Raw genomic sequence first — 19,647 nt, 5'->3', positions numbered from 1 at the left:
AATAGTTAATTGATCATTAAATAAATAACCAATGATCATTTGTTAATAAATGAATACATAGGCTAATAAAAAAACAATTATATACTATCATCGTTATCCTTAAATAATCAACTACCTAAGGAAACAATTAATTACCTAACATGGAAAGCATCACCCTTGCTAATAAACAACCGATGATGAGTCAAAGGTCATGACACTTAACAAATCAGACAAGCAGTATATAAGCCGCAAGGATTACGAACATACGATCACCAAAAAATACATTATAAAAGAGATGGCAAACTGTTTTCAAATAACACATCTACCTATTGCCTATGATTACATTGCAAGGTAAGTGCATAATAATCATCCCCCCTCAATCAACGTATAGAGTGAATTAGGAGGAAAACACGATTATGATCAATAGGGAAGAGCATCGGACATTTACTATAAAGTAACGAATCACCACGTACAAATGGTGGACCATCATGCTGCCGAAAGGAATCACGAAATGACAAGCACTCTTACCATTCATCGTACTAAGAGAAGACTTTATCGGCAAATATTAAGGGAAGGAGAAAGGAGATTGGAAGTTGGAATCATGGGACGACTCACGTGGACAAGAGATTGATAGAGAAATTGATGAGCCCTCCACCAATCAGCACATGGATCGAGGAAGGAAGGGTGACAAATGGTTGTAATGAAATATTATTAGGGAGAGATCATAATCTATACATGGGAACTTTATAATGAATATTATAAAAGCTGTGAGCATAACAATGAATGAATAAAATACATAATAGGGGACTAGGGATATAGGATGTATTCATGAGAAATTCATTGTGTTATATTTGTTCATCCCTTCAGATTTCATCATATGATCATTAACCAAGATTGCTCCTCGAGTTGAGAAGAAAAGCTTATGAATGAAATATGATTGATAATTGTCCAAGGGTATATTCTATGGATACTAAGCAAGAGGCAAGTAAGGAAGATAAGCCTTGAACTATGTCTGGTTATTTATATTTATGAATTTGTTTATGCTCTTGAATTGTGACTATGGATAAGTTATACATATACATATATACATATGTATATGTATATGGAAACATGGAATTCTAAATGAATGGCACACACGGACTTAATGGTTTAAGATCAAGAGACACCCCTTCGGAAGAGAGTGACCTTAATAGCTTAAAATCAAGAGAGTTCCTTTGGAAAGAGAGTGATCTTAATATGGTTTTAAGGCTGGAATATTACGTAGATGTTAACATATGCATGTGTGATAAGGGCCCTAGATAGAGAATATCTATTCTAGGAAGAACCTTAAAGGGAGCATTTCATAGAAGACAAAGAAGTAACCAAGTACCTAAGGATTCTCAAGAGGGTTATTGATACCGATTTGAAGACGTCTTCAAGGTTAGGGTTAGTATCAGAGTAACAAGAATCGCGCTGAAATCGCGTGAATCGCCGATTCAGCGATCAGATTCATGCACCCCGATTTTTTTGGAGTCGAAAATCGTGATCGGCGATTTCATCGGGTGAATCGCATGTATCGGCGATTCACTCAAAAAATCGCCTGAATCGCCATTAGAAATCGCCAAAAATCGGCTGGCAAACAGCATGCATGTTTAGTTGGAAATAATAAAAAAATCACTTATGTTTTTTGCTTTCTTTTTTACCTTTCCTCTTTGTTATAACTCTAAAGGGCCTTCTAATTGTTAAGCATGACTAAAAGAGAGGAGAAGAGAAAAGAATAACCATAGGTTATTAAAAAAAAAAAAAAAAAAACGACGACAAATAAAAAATTTTTAGAATGCATAATGGATGATGCCCAAGGGAAGGGAAAGACATAATCAGGTAGTAAAACATCAGCGGTTCCCAGAAAGAGTGTGGGATCAGAAGAAAATCACAAAAACACTGTGTTCCATATAGTTTTGTGTGGGTTTCAGAGTGCAAATTTGGTTTTGGCGACGGGGGCGCTGCCCCTCGACCCCGCCCTGTATCGCGACAAGGAGCGCGCCCGGGGCACTGCCCCAGGACCCCGCAAGGGCGCTGCCCCTCGACCCCGCTGGGGGCGTTGCCCCCTAGACCCCCAGTCGCTACGGTAATCAGTCGTGGGAAGTCTCACCAGTTGATGAGACCTGAAGCTGTTGCAGGCATGGAGTGTCTGTGGTGGAGAGAACAATAGAGCAAGCCTTTCGAGAGGGGTGATATGCTTTGAAGCACTTGGAGTAGGTGTTGGATGTGAAGCTGTCTTATAAAAACTCTTTACCCCATGTGGTAAACACAAACTTCCATGTTTATATATGTTAAGTTTCAACTTCTATTTGATGATGTTATAGTGTGTTTAAGTTATATTCAATAAAGGGTGCATGAAATAAGTCTTAAATTGTTAAAATCTCTACATTTAAAGGGTTTTTTCAAATTTGCCGATTCATCGTCGATTCACTAGCGATTCACCCCCGATTCACGATTCGATTCGGCCGTGCCGATTCCAATACAATTCCGATTCTCGTTACTTTGGTTAGTATAGAGGGTAGAATAGTATTGTTAGATCTGTTATTGTTTAAATATTGACATTTATTTTGCAGGTATTACTTGTCCCAAGCTAACCCTTATAGTGGGGACATTACAACAAGAGCGTGATCAGCGAAAGGGAGGCAGGAGATGGTGAAGAGGCTAATCAAGGGAATGAGAGAGGCATATGAGATGGCATAACAAACAACACTCACACCGTTGCAGTGGGCCCAGCACATGAAAAGTTCGGAGCCCAGAAAGCAGGAAAGCCCATTTAGGATCACCACGTCCAAAGACACAACTAAAGCAAATGACACCCGTATCTAGTGAGAGGTCCCTAATTGTCCTCTGAAGAACATTGTAAACCCAAAGTGTCTAGATTAGTCTCAGTAGTACAAGCCAAATCTAACTCACGAACATGGAGGGGTGCCTAAGAATCTGGTTTGGGTGCCCCATTGCAGAGAATCTAGTGATGTACTCCTGCAAATCCTCAAAAGGGCCCTCGGTGTCTGTGCTATGCGCTACATAGTATGAGGAGGTTAGTGTAAAGTAGAAGACAACCATGTATATATCCCTAAGGTGCAATGTCCCCTTGCTGGTGCATATCCACATGAACCTAGCATAACTGTTGAAAAAGACCACAAAAGTTGAGCTAAAAAGATGATTCTTGACCAAACAAGCAACACCCTCGGACCCCTGACCCCACTAAAGCACCTAATCTCATCCCTAAGGCAGAAAACCACTGGTAACCTGACACCCCTAGGAGAGGACAAGCAGGGCTCTGATTAGTTTTCGTGACAGAGAGAATGTCGGCAAAACCAAGAGCATCTTGAAAGCTTTATATTATAAGTTGTTTATTAAGACTATCTTAATAAATGACTTTATCATTTAAGGGTTATAATTTGATGGTGTGTTGAAGAAGCCTTTTAAGTGAAAAGTGTCTTCATCAAGTTATGAGCTTGGGAATTGTTTATTTAAAAATTAAATAAGGGCTTCTAACCAAAAAGTGTATCGATGAAGGCTCTTTAATGAAATGTGTGAGGAAGAAGCCAAGTTGCATTTTGTATTATAAAAGAAACTTCATAGATAAAAAGAATTCATTCTCTTGCCTATTGATTTTATTACTTACCTTCAAGAGCTCCAGTTTCAAGAATTGGCTAAATTAGGCTTGTGTAAGACAGTAATTCGTAATGAATAATTGAATCTCCTATGTATCTTCATACATGTTTTTAAATCACTCAATTATATTGCCAACCTTTTGCAGCATTAAGTTGAGGGAGTGGACAGGACAAGGTGCCCAAAATATATGTTTGAAATTCTCCTCAACCAAGAACCCGACATCCCTACAATTTTTTGGCATTGTCGATCATTAGCTTAACAACATTTTGAGGGCTAAGTTTCTCAAGAGCTTGGATGAAAATGTTTGCAATGAATAGACCATCCTTCACTTCCACAGCTCTCAAAAACATTGCACCTCTTGTAGACACTAGAATACATCAAGAGACGACTTCTTGCATCTTTCCACCCATCAAATACTATGGACACACCTATATCAATCCATGAATCCTTTGATGAGCTGCATGGAAGCCTCTACATGGTTCCCCTCTCTGTCCAATAATGTGCCATGTACCGTCTCATAACCGAGGCCCTTGAACCCCTTTGAACTTTCATTAATTGATCTCGCCATTTTCTATCGATACAGTGACGAACAACATTAAATGTCAATCCATTTGCATAGATACATTCCGCTATGTCTTTCTCAGCAATGTCTCTAGCTTCATTCTAAAACACATTTCCTAGGGCTCCTTTGATCTCTTATTTGTAATCGGTTCTTAAGAAACATAGAAGAATGGATGGTCCTCTATGGGTTGTTCATTTGAAGACGAAACTAAAGCCACAGATTTATTTTTGTTTTACTTCTAAACTTGTGCAAAGGATGAGCATATGCATTCCTAGTTGTTCATCTGCTTGTTTCTTCTCTCGAATATATTTGTCCACAATGTGGTTTGGAAGAAGGGTTTTAAGTACTACCCCATCATCTCCTAGCTTCCCTTTACAAAATGTAATGCCTTTTTTCAAGGATAAAGCACAACTGTGTTTTCACTCTACTATAAGAGCTACTATTTTCCTCCTTGTAGTGGCTGCAAATCCAAACATAACCTCCTCCACCTGACATTTATTGAACCATTTCCACATATTTCCAAAATGGAGAGCATTGATCTATTTTGAAATAGGAGTTCCCAGTGCTAGACCACTTGCCATTCTATGAATCTACAAACAATATACAAAGCCACAAACCAAAATGAAAAAAGAAAATAAAACTAAAAAGCTCATTTCATTTTGTAAAAAATATGTAATAAAAGAAAAAAAATTAAAAACAAACAAAATAAACAAAACCCTAGCTCTTTTGTTTAAAATTTCCTCTTCAATGTCTTTGAGGAGTTGTCCACACTCACAACCACACAAGACTAGCTCACAAACAATCTTAGACCATGCAACAATCGCATGTCAACACTCCTCGAGCAATGGCAACCAAATAAGAAAATTTAGCAATTAGCAATGGAGGCAAGAAGTTTTCTTTTCCATTCACAAATGCACAAATGATGTATAAAATATCCTTTTTTGCCTTTTTAGCAGTCACTTTTAGGGTTGTGGGGTCAAATAGACCAGGTTAAGCAAAAAAAATACTTTAAAAAGTCAAAAAAAATCTGTTTTCAGAACGAATTCGGTGTAGGTTTCACTGTTGGGCAACAAATTCTTCCAAAGTCACTCCAAAGTCTATTTGGGTTTGTCTAACAGAATTTGCAACAAATTTGAGGCTTTGTGAGAGAATTTGACACAAATTCGACAAGGAGAACACTTTGAACCAAATCGAACCCGAATTGCAGGGTTGCTGGTGTGAATCTGGCAACTTAGCAAGGAGTGCTGCAGAAACAATGAATATGTACATGCAAGATTATTCTAGCCTTCTCTTCTATAGCCTCACCTCTACACAAAGTTGCAACTAGGGGAAGGATTCTTTTAAGATAGAGAACATGATGAAGCATCTGAATTCTCAAAAGATCAAACACATATTTCTCTTCCTGATACAACAATCATTCAATGGAGAAAAGAGCAAATTGAAGTGAATATGCTATGGTATAGTCAGCATACGATGTCAAATGTTATGTTTCATAATTTTGGTTATCCAAAAATGTATTAGGCTGTTTCTCATTTCAGGGTAGTTGTAAGCATTGGTTGGTTGATGGTTGTGTTCCTCTTGGTAACCGTCTGGTCCTTCAAAAATACAGTGTAATGGGATCAACTATAATCTTTGGCTAAATATCCTTGCTGTTCTTCTCTATGGTAATTTCATAACTGAATAGAGATATATTTACTCCTAAATCTGATATGCACCTTCATTTCCAATATTACTTCATGTATTTAGTCTATTAAGTATAGCAGCAAACATTTGGTGTTGTTGCCTAAAAAGATATTGGGCTAGAATTGTAAGACTCATGCACTTAGATCCCAATAAAGGTAAGGCCACATGCTGGTCAAATCCAAGCAATCTAGTGATCCATAAAAATTGTAGAAGTAAGAGAATGAAGAAGATTATGAAGAAAAAAATTGAGGAAAATCCAATCGGATGGTTCCCAAGTCAGAGAGTCCTTCCCAATAACAAAGTAAAAGTCCAAGCGTTAGCTGAAAATGCATTCAAGAAGAGAGGAAAGCATTCACTGAAGAACTCGGAGGGAGATCAGGAAGAGATTGTCAAACACTTATTGCTCCTTGACAAAAATACCAAGACCTTGTCGAATAAGCAAGACAACATTCACACATATGGCAACGAGCAACAAAGAAGTATACCCTACACATGAATTAACCTAAGTATTAGAGAATAGCATACATTGAATCTAAGAACTAAGCATCTTGAGAGAGAAATTGAGGATTGCGAAAGCGAAGTCAAAGACTTTGAGAAGAAGAGAGTCCAAGAAAAAAGTGTTAGTTAACTAATCCGTGGTTGTGAATGCAAGTGAAGCACCAAAACGATGAGAGCAAAACAGTCCAACCAGGTCCAAGGAACAAGGTGTGTCAAGACTAAGAAAGATGGTGACTTCCCTCACAATTCCACATATCAACAAACAGAAACTCCCCAAGTTCATAGGAAATGGATTGGAGGACTCAACAAGGGACTACAAGATGTGCATAACTATATAAATAGGAAGGGATTAGGAGGGCATAGATTATTGGTTGATAGCGTTTACAACAATGCTACAAGGTATAGTCACCAACTAGTTCACAGAACTTGTTGATGAGTTCACACTCTATCAGGATGCACTAAAAAAGGCATTCTACAATGAGTTTAAATTGCAACAAGATGAGAATGAGATCGTTGCTAAGATTTATAACACCAAACAAGAAAAAAATGGCAATGTACAAGCTTACAATCATAAGCTAAAGAAATTGCTAATCGGGTTGGAGATTCAACTAGCTGATAGGTTGAAGGGGTGGTTCGTTGAAGGGTTGACGCCCTCGCGAAGATGTGAGTGGTGCCTTTGTCATTGTATGTTAACACTTACAATTAGGCATTGGACATTGAGAGTGAAAATAAAATATCCTCTAGAGGGAAGAGGAGGATAGACGATGATGAAAACATTAAAGGAAGCAGTAACGACAAATCAGAAACATTCCAAGCCCTATGATGGGATATAATAAAAGTGATGAAGGAATTGAAAGCAGAAAAACAAACCAATAAAGAAACTAATAAAATGTGGTCAACTAGTTGCAAAATTGAGTGGTACATGAAAGGTAATTGTCCTAAACAGATGTTTTGTGAAATTTGTTAGGTGATATGTCAATAAAAAAGGAGTGCCCATATAATTTGAAGAATAAAAGTACACTAATATTATTCACATAGGGAGAATCCATTTTGTCAAAGCCAAATAATGCATTGCTTGGGAATTATGGAATCAACAAGGATGACAAAATCAGATATAGTATGACTCCAAAGGACATCCTATCATACAATGTCAACAATGTAGCGAATGGGAACACTTTGTGAGAGTCAAAATAAGAAAGCTAACATACAGTTATTGTCAACATGTTGTGTCTAGGTAGCTTTGAAGACACCAACCATACGAGGGAAAACAGTATCAATATGTTGGACGTGGAGAAACAAAACAAGGAAGTTTTGAAATCATGAGAGCACAGACGAAGAAGGCGGTGTACTCAGAGCCTCACACACAGAGCACCAATATAGTATTTGCAAGATCTTGATCAATAGGAGGACAATGGAGTGAGGTTGAATGCACTTGTTTGTTTATTTGATATTTCTTTTATATATTTATTCGTTGAAAGGATTCTGTTGATATGATTTTGGGATAAACCGAATCTCGGATTTCAGTTTTCCACTTCCATCGTCATAGAATACATCTTGCTTTTGGCAATTTGATTGCTTTGTCTGATTTATCAATCTGGAATATGCAAGGTATTGATATTTTTTTAACAGTGATATGTTGATGTTTCTGATATGTATTTATAAACTTGCAACTATAATAATGACTGCTATATCTGATTTATACTTTAAGTGCCTGCAAAGTCTTTGATAAGTGCTTATAGCAATAGTATTGCCATGTCTGATCTAGTCTTGAATATGAAATGTGCTGGACGTGTCTGATTTACAATTTTGATAATGTACACCACTGGTCTGGCAAGGGGCAATGCACCCAGAAGAGCAGATCAAATACTGGATATGTATAAAAGAGAAAATGTCTAATGATGATTGAGTGATTGGTCCCAGGCTCCTTATGTACCTTGAATTAGCACATGGTTGCATTTGAGAGATGTGTCTTTTCTTTGATTTGTATCCCTTCACAAGAGATCATATCTTTTTGTTATGAATATTGTAAATGCTTAAAAACCAATTATCTAAATTATTCTTTCATTACATGATCAGTCACTTCATTTTTGGTGTCTTGCATCATTTCATAATAACCAGTTTAATAGTCTATAATTATACCCTTCTGTTGTCGCTAATTGTACACAATATATCAGTTTATTACTTTAAGATATGGATGATCAGAACATAGAAATCTCCTTTGATAGTATGTGTGCCATGTTAAAAGGTTATTGGTCAATTGCCTCTGTGCTACTATAATCGCTGTGGAGTTGTTGATATATAATTTTATCAATCAATATTTATGATTGATTAGCCACCTCTCCCTTGCTTCATTGATAATTTCCTATTATTGATCAATTGGTTTTGCTGCCATAAATATTTCAATTACTTTGTCTGACCATTGTCTTCTACGATTCTTATATAATCACTATCCATGTTACCAATTACTCGTATTCCTTCTATAATCATTCATGTCTATTATTGTTATGATTAAGGGATGATATTGGTCAGTATTAACTATACTCATTTAACCAACATCTTATTCATTCAAATCAATATTATACCAATCACTGGCTTAAAGACTAGTAGTCTTAGACACTGATAATTCAAGAATCTGCTTGCTTCTCATCATCCCTTTGTTATACTTATCATTTATCTCCATATAATCATTGCTCTTAGATTGACAATAAGGAAGCCAGCTAGCTATGTACTTGATACCATATATTCTATTTTGGCTAGAACTAGTCATCTTGATGCTCATCTTGTCCTTAGATTATGCTTAATTGAAACCATCAATGGCTGACTAATCATAGGAATAGTTATTTCCTCCATTAGATTAATAAACTTCTGTGTCGATTCCTTCCACATATTAGATCTGCTTCCAAGATGCCTTCATTGATATTATAACCTTTCCTTGAATGTCTTAGTCACTTGCTGGATTCATACTTGATATCATTCTTGTGTTCACTATCCTACACATGATTGATTGTTATGCATTAGCTTTAATCAACCAGATTACTAATCAACAATCTGCAGTTGATATCTTTGGGTTATACATTAGCCTTAAATCAACATCAATCATAACATCTTGGCAATCATTACTGTGTCTTTTATGATGATTTTAAATCTATGTTTGGTCGTCTTTTATAATTCAATGCTTGAAGATTGCTAGCTACTATTAAGAATAAGTTCTGATCTTTAATTAAATATTTTTATTGTACATCAACTTGTAGGTCTTAAGGCCCAAAGCGGGGGCACTAAACAGAGTTTAAAACCATTTTAAGGTTTTCGTCGTGACTTTTCAGTTATCTGTAGCAGACTTTCCATCAAATTGAATGACAAAGTGGGTGAGGAATCAATCAAACTAATTTCTTATCAGTTATTCATCAGTCAATTCCTTGAAACAGCATTAATTTTCATCAAATTTAAACAACTTCCATTCTTACAATGGCTTGTAGCAGAATTCAATTGTGTAAATTTTTTGTCATCAACATTGATGCAAAAATTATCACAATCTGCCCAGAAGTAATACAGCAAATATTTCTTATGGATTGTGGAAAACTAATATCTACAATTTCAGATCATGCTATGTGATCCATCTTCACGAAGCAAGAGAGCACTAAGAGCAAAAAGATGATGATGGATAGTGTGATCTGAAACGTTGAAGATAAAAAGCTTTTACACAATCAAATGCCAAAAGCTATTGTAACATTGATAAGGATTGTGGAAATTTAGTGTTACATCCCAAATTTTGTTTGATTTTAAAATGTTCTTATAGCCATTGAGATTTCATGTGAAGTTGGTTGATTGGTAAATTAGTTAAACATTATGGTTTCATGCGAAATGGAAAAGTTGGTTATTCATTATAATTTCATGGAAAGTGAATTGGTGGTTAATCATTATGATGTTTTATGAAAATGACTACTTGTTATAGTAACCTTGATTTTATAATGAGGAATATGTCATTACCGTGGTAATTCTCTTTTGCAGTAGTGCGATCAAGAGGGGGAAGCCTTGCCAAAGAGGGAATTAGGTAAGGGACACCTATCCACCTATGGGCCGACAGGTATGAATTCTAACCACCAACGCTAAGGGGTAAAAAGCTAGTAAATCAAAAGTATACTATGGACTATCATAAGCTAACCCAGTCAACACATATGTATTACAAAAGAAAAGATCACTAAGCATTAGTTAAAAACTAAGAACTAATGTGTTACCTTATAAATTGGAATGATCTCAAAGCTTCCTGTAATATTTGTCATGTCTTAATATAACAATACCATAATATCTACATATGCTCGCAAATGTATATACACATATGTGTATGTATGCATAAATTGGAATGAGACGTATGCATACGCCCCAACAACGTATCTAGTGTATACGTCATATATTAAGTGGGCACACGCGTACATACATACACAAGTGTAGGTAGGTATAGTACGATATTTTTATTATTAATACATTAGTATGAAATTATTTATTTTCTTGGCAATAGTTTTATTATTCTATCATGAGTGGTTATATTCTATATTCTTTCATAGGACCCTTATATTGTTCGGTGGCCATTTTAATAATACCACCACATACATTGCCAATGGCTCTTTGGTTGTAACTCCTTTGCCACCTTCATACTTTCTTTTTCGTAACCAGGCATGCAGCCAAGTAAAGCAAAGATCTTATTTTGTGCGATGGTTCATATAGAGTAGAACTTGAACATCACTGCAAAGTTATCACAACTTCATAGTGCTTGCATTGCATTTTTGTATCATTTTTCACAATCTCATTTAACCTGTGAATCCTTCATACTACCTCGCAGTCACATATAGTTGCTATTTTCATTTGCCTTGGATTATTCATTTGCCTTAAATATTGAATCAGGCGTCACCGTGGTATGACCAATCCACCGAGAAATCTCTTGCGCATGTGTCATACTGTGTTGGGCTTTTTGGTGGAAGGCACAAGAATGAAAGTGTCTTGAGATGTATTAGATGTTGTTTCAAATATTTTCATTGCTCTTTGTTTGCAACCTTGGTCTTGCTTCCACTAGAAACTGCTTAGAGACCGATTGAGCATTCATGGAAGTGATATTACAATCAGGTCATGCAATACTTCTGCTTATTTATGTTCTTTACAATTGATAGAAGGGGCTTGTAAATTTTAGCCTGGAATTAAGAAGGAAATGTTATCATAGATACAGTCTTGATCTGATATGAACTATTTGTTTTCATTTGTATAAGATTTGTAAATATGCTCCATATCGAGCAAACTATGGCAACTTGTAATAGCATCTTTTCAAAATTATTGCTTAACTTGGAGAAAGATCCAACAATGCAAGCTCATACAGAGGTATCTACTATATACCCTATGAGATAAGAGACAACACTCTTATGAAAGGTCAAGAATAAATTACAAGTATCACGAATCTTTTGTTACAACATAAGCCTAGGTAGGGCAAAATGTATTGGCTGTGATTATACAATGTTTAGACAATCACCCTAGAAATTCATCAAGGAAGACCAACAAGGACGAGATGAAGGGCGTGTACTGATAGCCTGTGAACCGCAGGTTATCCCTACATGATAAGAGAAAAAACAATCAGTAACAAATGAGTAAGTAATAAAAGTGTTTAAACTAAGTCAGCTCATGGTAGTCCATTGCATAGGTCTTGTTGTCAAGTCGAGCAATGGGTGATTAGGTACATAGTGCCCATTCAAATCCTTGGCCAAGGTAGGTTAGCGGCATGCTTACTCTTGTGATGACTAGAGGCCAGGGTTGCTAGCAGTTGGCAGATAGGTGCATGGAAAGCATCCAAAGCCTAGTTGGCTCTCTAGCCAACACCCTTAACACCAGGATGCTCAATGGCTGGACAGTGGTGTCCCAAGCCCAATCCCAGGATAGGAAGGGTCTTTCTTAGTAGAGATTGTGTGGGGATACTTAAAAGTCCCCAGTTGGGAGGTTAAGCCCTTGGCAATGCTTTTCCTCTCTTCCAAATACCAGGGCTTGCACAACTCAAAGATAAGATCAAGATAACTTCCTTTCGGATATTTTCCTTTTATATTTCCGCATTCTAATCTATGTATTGTTAGATGGTTTTTATAGTTAGTTTCTCTTTCATTGGATTGAGAGTTAGTTAGATCTGTTGCTCCTATCACTTGAATGTATAAATTGAGGATGAATTGTATTTCATGTGTAAATGATATGATGGCCATTATAACTGTCTTTCTTGTGTTTTCGAAAAAGAAATGTTAGTATGTTATTTAAATCAATTAAAGTAGGGAGAAGAAATTTTAGCATGTTACATTTTGTGGCTTCACCTTCCATTCTTCCCAGCAGTCAAGATCTAGTTATGAAAATATGATATATCCACCATTTTGTGATTATTTTTAGATTGTTGTTGGGATTTTTTCATGGTTTCAATGAAAATTGTATTGACCGAGAACAAGGTATCAGCATACATGTATGCATCATGTTGTGTTCTTGAAGAGGCATATTTCATTCACTCTAGGGTTTAGATTATTAACGTTGCAGATTTCAGTTAGGTGTTTATACAGACAAAAGATTTATCAGATTCAAGTGTTAAATATTGTTGATCTTTGATAGATAAAAACAATTACAAAATGAATGTCTACAGAGAATATCTTACTTCAATAGTGCTGAAAGTATTTCCTCCTTTGCCAATGATCACAGTTTGCCTTCTTTTTGATTGTATACTATTATGAATGAAGTGATATATATCTTATGTGATTATATTTGCAAAGTGCAATATTAATCAAATGTCCTTTTACTAACCGCAGGTACTACAATGTCGTAGATTGATTGTCTTTCCCTGCGATCAGAGTGCATATATATACTTGGGAAAAACACATGACTCCGAAGAGTCATGTCTCTACGTGGCCCAAAGGCCACGTAAAGGCATGCCTCTTCGGAGGCATGTTTCATAATAATAAACAACCTACATAATGAGTATGTGCCCGATAACCAAATTATAATGTGGCATGATAATATGAATATCTCCCGATATCATTAAGGAGCCCGATCACAATATATAAGAGGTTGTCGATAATCAATGAAATCTGATCACAGTATATTAAGTGATTGCCGATAATCCATATCATGATACTACAAGAACATAAGCATATATATATATGCTTACATTCAATAGTTGATAATTAATAGTAATTATTAGTATATTAAATAATTCGTGCTTTGCTTCTTCTGACGCTAAAACATTAACACTCCCTCTTTAGCAAAGGAGAAGTAAAACATCAATAGATTAGAATCAAAATCATCATGTAATCAACACAATATGTATTAAAATCTTTGAACAATATAAAATATATCCTATGATCTTTACTTGCACTTAAGCAATGTCTAGAGATGTCCATAGTGATTAAGTTTTCATGATCTCTACTTGCACTTAAGCAATGTCTAGAGACATTCATGATATACATATAATCTCTATTTGCACTTAAGCAATATCTAGAGATGCCCATAATATTCTCATGATCTCTACTTGCACTTAAGCAATGTCTAGAGATGCCCATATAATCTCTACTCACACTTAAGCAATGTCTAGAGATGCTCATAATACACGCAAGTATATTATTTACAAGATTGTCACTTTGTAAATAATTTCCTTCTAATGAATATGTCCATGAAAGATCGTCACCTTTCTTTACATATCAACTGCTACTAAGAAACCAATAGAAGTATAAACTCAAATGAGATAAACATTTTATTTCAAATTTTATCATTACAATTAATCATACCAAGTTTTTCTCTGACGTATTTCAACTTCACTTTAGCGAGAGGCTTGGTAAGGATATCAGCAGTTTGCTCATTTGTACATATATATTCTAGTTGAATAACTCCTCGATTCACCATGTCTTTGATATAATGAAATGGAATTTCAATATGTTTGGAGCGATTGTGAAATACTAGATTAGATGAAAGTTTTATGCAACTTTGATTATCACAATAAATAACAATGGTATTCAAATGTCTTTTAAAGAGATCTGATAACAACTTTCCTAGCCATATTGCTTCTCTAGCACCCAAGGAAGATGCAATGTATTCAGCTTCAGTGGAACTCAATGCTACTGAAGTTTGTTTTTGACTAGACCAAGAAATCATACCAAATCCAAGACTGAAACAATATCCTGAAGTACTCTTCTGCTCAACGGAGCTTCCAGCCCAATCGGAGTCTGAATATCCAAGAAGTTCAATGTTGACTTTGTCATATTTGATTCCCATTCCAATAGTGCTCTTTAGATATCTCAATACATGTAGATGTATCTTCTTAGGTGCACACATAAACTGACTCAAGGCATGAGTAGCATAGCATATGTCAGGACGAGTATTTACCAAATACATTAGTGATCCAATAATCTGTCTATAGTAAGTAGGATCTGCAGGTTCAGATTTGTTCATATCATCTTTCAATTTGTGTAGATTTATTTCTATAGGAGTAACAATTGGTTTGCATTCAATCATCCCAAATTTGGTTAAAATATCAATTGTATACTTTCCCTGATTTAGTACAATACAATTGTCTTGTTACTAGACTTCTAATCACAGAAAGCAGTGAAGTAACCCTAAGTCTTTCATTTCAAATTCTATTGTGAGTTCTTTCTTACATTTCTTTATGAGATGTTCGTCACCTATTGTTAGCAAATCATCAACATATAATACAAGGATAATCATATCATTGCCATTAGTTTTGAAATATAGATTTGGGTCAGCTTCATTTTGGAATATCCTAACTTCAATAGGTGGTTATCTATTCTTTCATACCAGGCTCTGGGAGCCTGTTTGAGTCCATAAAGTGCTTTCTTTAATTTACAAGCATGAGTTTTGCTGTCATAAGTATTGAACCCTTCTGGTTGTTCAATGTAAACTTCTTCTTCAATCTTGTCATTGAGAAATGTTGTTTTGACATCCATCTAATGTACCTTCCAACCTTTAGATGCTGTAATTGCTAGGATTGTTCTAACTAAAGTGTACTTGGCAACAGGGGCAAATGTTTCGTCATAGTCAATGCCTTCTTTCTGGGAGAGGCCTCGAGCTTTCAAATCTTGCCTTGTATTTTTCAATACTACCATCTGATGCATGTTTAATCTTGAATAACCATTTGGAAGAGACAACTAATTTGTTCTTAGGTCTTGGTACAACATCCCATACGTCATTCTTTAATATAGAGTTACATTCCTCAATCATTGCTTCCTTTCATGATTGATGTGAGAGAGCTTCTTCAACATTAGCACGTTCAGATTTTATGAGTTCAGATAGCAATGCAACATAACATGATCGGTTTCTAGTCCTTTTGCTTTCTTGAATTACTTCATCTGGTTCAACCTAATTTTCTTCTAACATTTTCTTAGCCCAAAGAGGTCTCTTTTTATTATTGTTGATGTTTTCAGACTCTCCATGATTAGACATGGAAGAGAGATCAAAATCATACTCCCTCTCAATTTCTATAAGTTGATCTTCTTCAGAAATGGATTCATCACTACTACTAGAAATTTTAAAGGTTGTGTCTTCTTCAAATATTACATCTCTACTAATTTCAATTGTTCTTTGCCCAGAAATGTAGATCATGTATCCTTTTGTAGTTTCACTATATCTAATGAATATTCCCTTCTTCCCAGAAAGCTCTAATTTTGTTCTTTTCTCTTTTGGTATGTGAATATAAACTAGACATCCAAATATTTTTAGGTGACTTATATCTGGTTTAACGCCTATGAATACTTCTTCTGGGGTAATATTCTCTAATATGGAGTGAGGGCATCAATTTTGAATGTAGACAGCTATATTAGATGCTTCAACCCAAAATGAATAATGAAGATTTTGATCATGTAACATAGCTCTAGCTGATTCAACTATAGATCTGTTTTTCCTTTCAACTATTCCATTCTATTGAGGATTATAAGGTACAGAAAACTCTCTCTTAATCCCAACAGAAATGCAAAAGTTTTTAAAGATATCAGATATGTATTCACCCCCATTGTCTGACCTTAGGGTTTTAATCTTTTGACCTAATTAGTTTTCAACTAAGGCTTTGAATTCTTTGAATTTGGATAAGACTTCAGATGACTCTTTTTGCTTTAGAAAATAGATCTAGGTTCTCCTAGAGTAATCGTCAATAAAGATTATATAGAAAAGACACTCATTAAGAGAGGGGACTGACATAGGGCCACAGAGATCTATGTGAATAAGTTCAAGAATGGATTTGGCTTTATGATCACTTTTAGGGAAGGAATGTTTAGTATTTTTACCTAATGCACATCCCTTACAAATACTTAAATGATCAGATTTCAGATTAGGTAGGCCTTTTACAATTTTCCCTATAGATGATAAAGCCCGATAATTAAGATGACCTAGTCTCCTATGCCAAATTTCAGAGGAATTTCACTGACCATTACTAATGGTTAAGTTTAGATTAGGGTTTTGATTATTACAAAGCTTATAAAGACTCCAATCTCCGACTCCAATGGAGATGGCTTTCTTAATAGTTGAATTCTTGTCCCAAGATAGCACTCTATCTTCTTGAAATGCAATTTTGTATCCTTGATCAGCAAGTCCAGAGATGGAGACAAGGTTTCTCTTGATTCTTGGTACATATAAAACATTCTTGAGTTGAAGTGTAATTCCAGAATTCAGTTGTATAGAACAAGAACCAATTCCTTTAATAGGATAAGAGGAGTTATCTCCAATGGTTACTTCTTCTAATGCATGATTAGAGAAAGATTCAAACTTATCCTTAAATCCAATGATGTGACAAGCTCTACTGTCTATGATCCAAGTATTGAGGATAGTGTTTAATTCACTTGAGAGAGCTAAATAGAATGCATAATTTTCTTTTTCTATTTTCCCAATATTTTCATCCTTAACTTTTGCTAATGCTGCTTGAATTTTCTGCTTCTCTGGACATACATAATAGGAGTGACCAATCTTGTCACATTTAAAACATCTTTGGACCAATCACGTTGTTTGTGATTTTTGTTGAATTCCTTCTTGTTATGTTTAAACTTTCTTTTCTTGTTTGATTTAGTATACAGTGCTTGGATGACTCCCTCTTGATTTGTAATAAGTCCTCTTGAGCTAGTCTGGATTCTTCTTGAGTACATTCATTCTTTAACTAATCAAATTTCGAAAGTTCAAGTCGTGAACTTAAACCTCGAATGAAGGTTTCCCATGAAAGAGGAAGATCTCTAAGAGCAATCATGCTTAGTTCCTTGTCATCAACTTGATTATTCATAGTTGCGAGTTGATCCTTTAATTCAATAATTCTTAAGAAATATGAAGTTATAGATTCTCCATTTTTCATCTTTACGTATTGTAGATCTTGTTTTAAAGTTAATAATCTACTAGTGTTGTTGATTTCAAATGTGTTTTGAATAGAGGAGAACATTTCAAATACACTCTGAAAATTAGCTATAGATGGAAGAATATGATCTTTTACTGAATCTATAACGATCTCCATTGCTTTGTTATTATACCTTTTCCAAGTTACCTTTTCTGATTCATTTTTAGGCATGGGTAAATTTGATTAAATATATTTCTCTAATTCCATTTCTCTTAATACTATTAATAATCTGATTTTCCAGGATGAGAAATTTGATGCTCCATCTAGCCTATCTTCTATCCTTACATGATTCACCATTTTAATAATATGATTTAAAAACTCTCTCTTTTAACTTTTGAAATTTTAGATTGAATAGATACTTTGTAATAGCTTTCCTATCAGTATAGCTCTGATACCATGTTAAATTTTGTGGATCTCCGATAGATAAAAACAATTACAAAATGAATGTCTACAGAGAATATCTTACTTCAATAGTGCTGAAAGTATTTCCTCCTTTGCCAACAATCACAGTTTGCCTTCCTTTTGACAGTATACTATTATGAATGAAGTGATATATATCTGATGTGATTATATCTACAAAGTGCAATATTAATCAAATGTCTTTTTACTAACCATGGATTGATTGCCTTTCCCTGCGACCAAAGTGCATATATATACTTGGGCAAAACACGACTCCGAAGAGTCATGTCTCTACGTGGCCAAAAGGCCACGTAGAGGCATGCCTCTTCGGAGGCATGTTTCATAATAATAAACAACCTACGTAATTAGTATGTGCCCGATAACCAAATTATAATGTGGCACAATAATATGAATATCTCCCAATATCATTAAGGAGCCCGATCACAATATATAAGAGGCTGCCGATAATCAATGAAATCTGATCACAGTATATTAAGTGACTGCCAATAATCCATATCATAATACTACAAGAACATAAGCATATATATGTATATTAATACATATATATATGCTTACAGTCATGTAGTTGATATAATCAGCAGTAATTATTAGTATATTGAATAATTCATGTTTTGCTTCTTCTGACGCTAAAACATTAACATCAAGCAGAATTGTGTGAAAATGTCAGGATTTCAGAACTTCAGCAAAAGAATGTTCCATGATCAGACCCAATGAATTTGTTGGAAATTCCATCATTAACCCATGAATTTCTGTTTTAATTTCTCCTTGTTTGTTTGTGTACTTGTCAATAACTTGTTTTCACCCTGTTTTCTGTTATCCCGTGAATTTGTTCCATAGAATTTGTTAAAGTTTAAGGGTATTTATACACATCATCTAATACAATCAATATTAACTGTATAGAGATGTCCTGAAATGGTATAAATCTTATTATTCATTTCCTTCAAAACAAGTCCAAGTCTTCCCATAGGCCACTATCATTATCTCATGGGCAGTTTCTTCCATATGGAGGCAAGAAAAACAATTTATCTGAAAAATACTATTTATATAGCATAAAAATCAACGTAAGGAAAAAGAAACATTTAAAAGCATAATACCAGACAAGAATTTCTATCCCACATTCAGGTTAAACTTTTAAGTGTTTTTTCAGTAATACTCAGCAAGAAATTCAGTTGAGGTAACTACCTTATCAGGAGATAAACTGTTTGTTTGGTCATGTTCTTCTCCATTTTCAGATGATGGACCAACAACTTGATACACATCTGTTCCTTTGACATTTATTGCTATTTCTTGTTGTGGATCAACCTTATTTAGTGTTTCCTCTGCCTTCCTCTGCTTAAACCTATCACTTTCAGTGACAACTGCCGTGATTAGAAATGAATCTTACCCAGTAATAATACATTGCACAGAGAGGCGTTGAAATTAAAAGTATTAAATCTGTTTCTTAAATCTCCAATAAAACATTAAAAAGAATTAGACTATT

General features: G+C 35.0%; 1 protein-coding gene across 4 annotated transcripts in view; it reads right to left on the bottom strand.

The window, feature by feature from the left end:
* LOC149543575 (inner membrane protein PPF-1, chloroplastic-like) overlaps positions 1–19,647 on the bottom strand; it is a 223,081-nt gene that overhangs the window by 26,950 nt on the left and 176,484 nt on the right. For 2 of the 4 annotated variants that reach the window (XM_089798350.1, XM_089798352.1), the window contains one exon: positions 19,350–19,512. In XM_089798350.1, the coding sequence (XP_089654476.1) occupies positions 19,350–19,512 (163 nt within the window). The remainder of the gene's footprint in view (positions 1–19,349; positions 19,513–19,647) is intronic. The other 2 variants (XM_089798351.1, XM_089798353.1) reach the window with 1 other exon arrangement.

The sequence above is a fragment of the Cupressus sempervirens genome, chromosome 8, assembly GCF_028749045.1.
Source record: "Cupressus sempervirens isolate cs-2001-9-10 chromosome 8, ASM2874904v1, whole genome shotgun sequence".
NCBI classification, from domain to species: Eukaryota; Viridiplantae; Streptophyta; class Pinopsida; order Cupressales; family Cupressaceae; genus Cupressus; species Cupressus sempervirens.
This window is presented reverse-complemented; position numbering and strand designations above follow the sequence as displayed.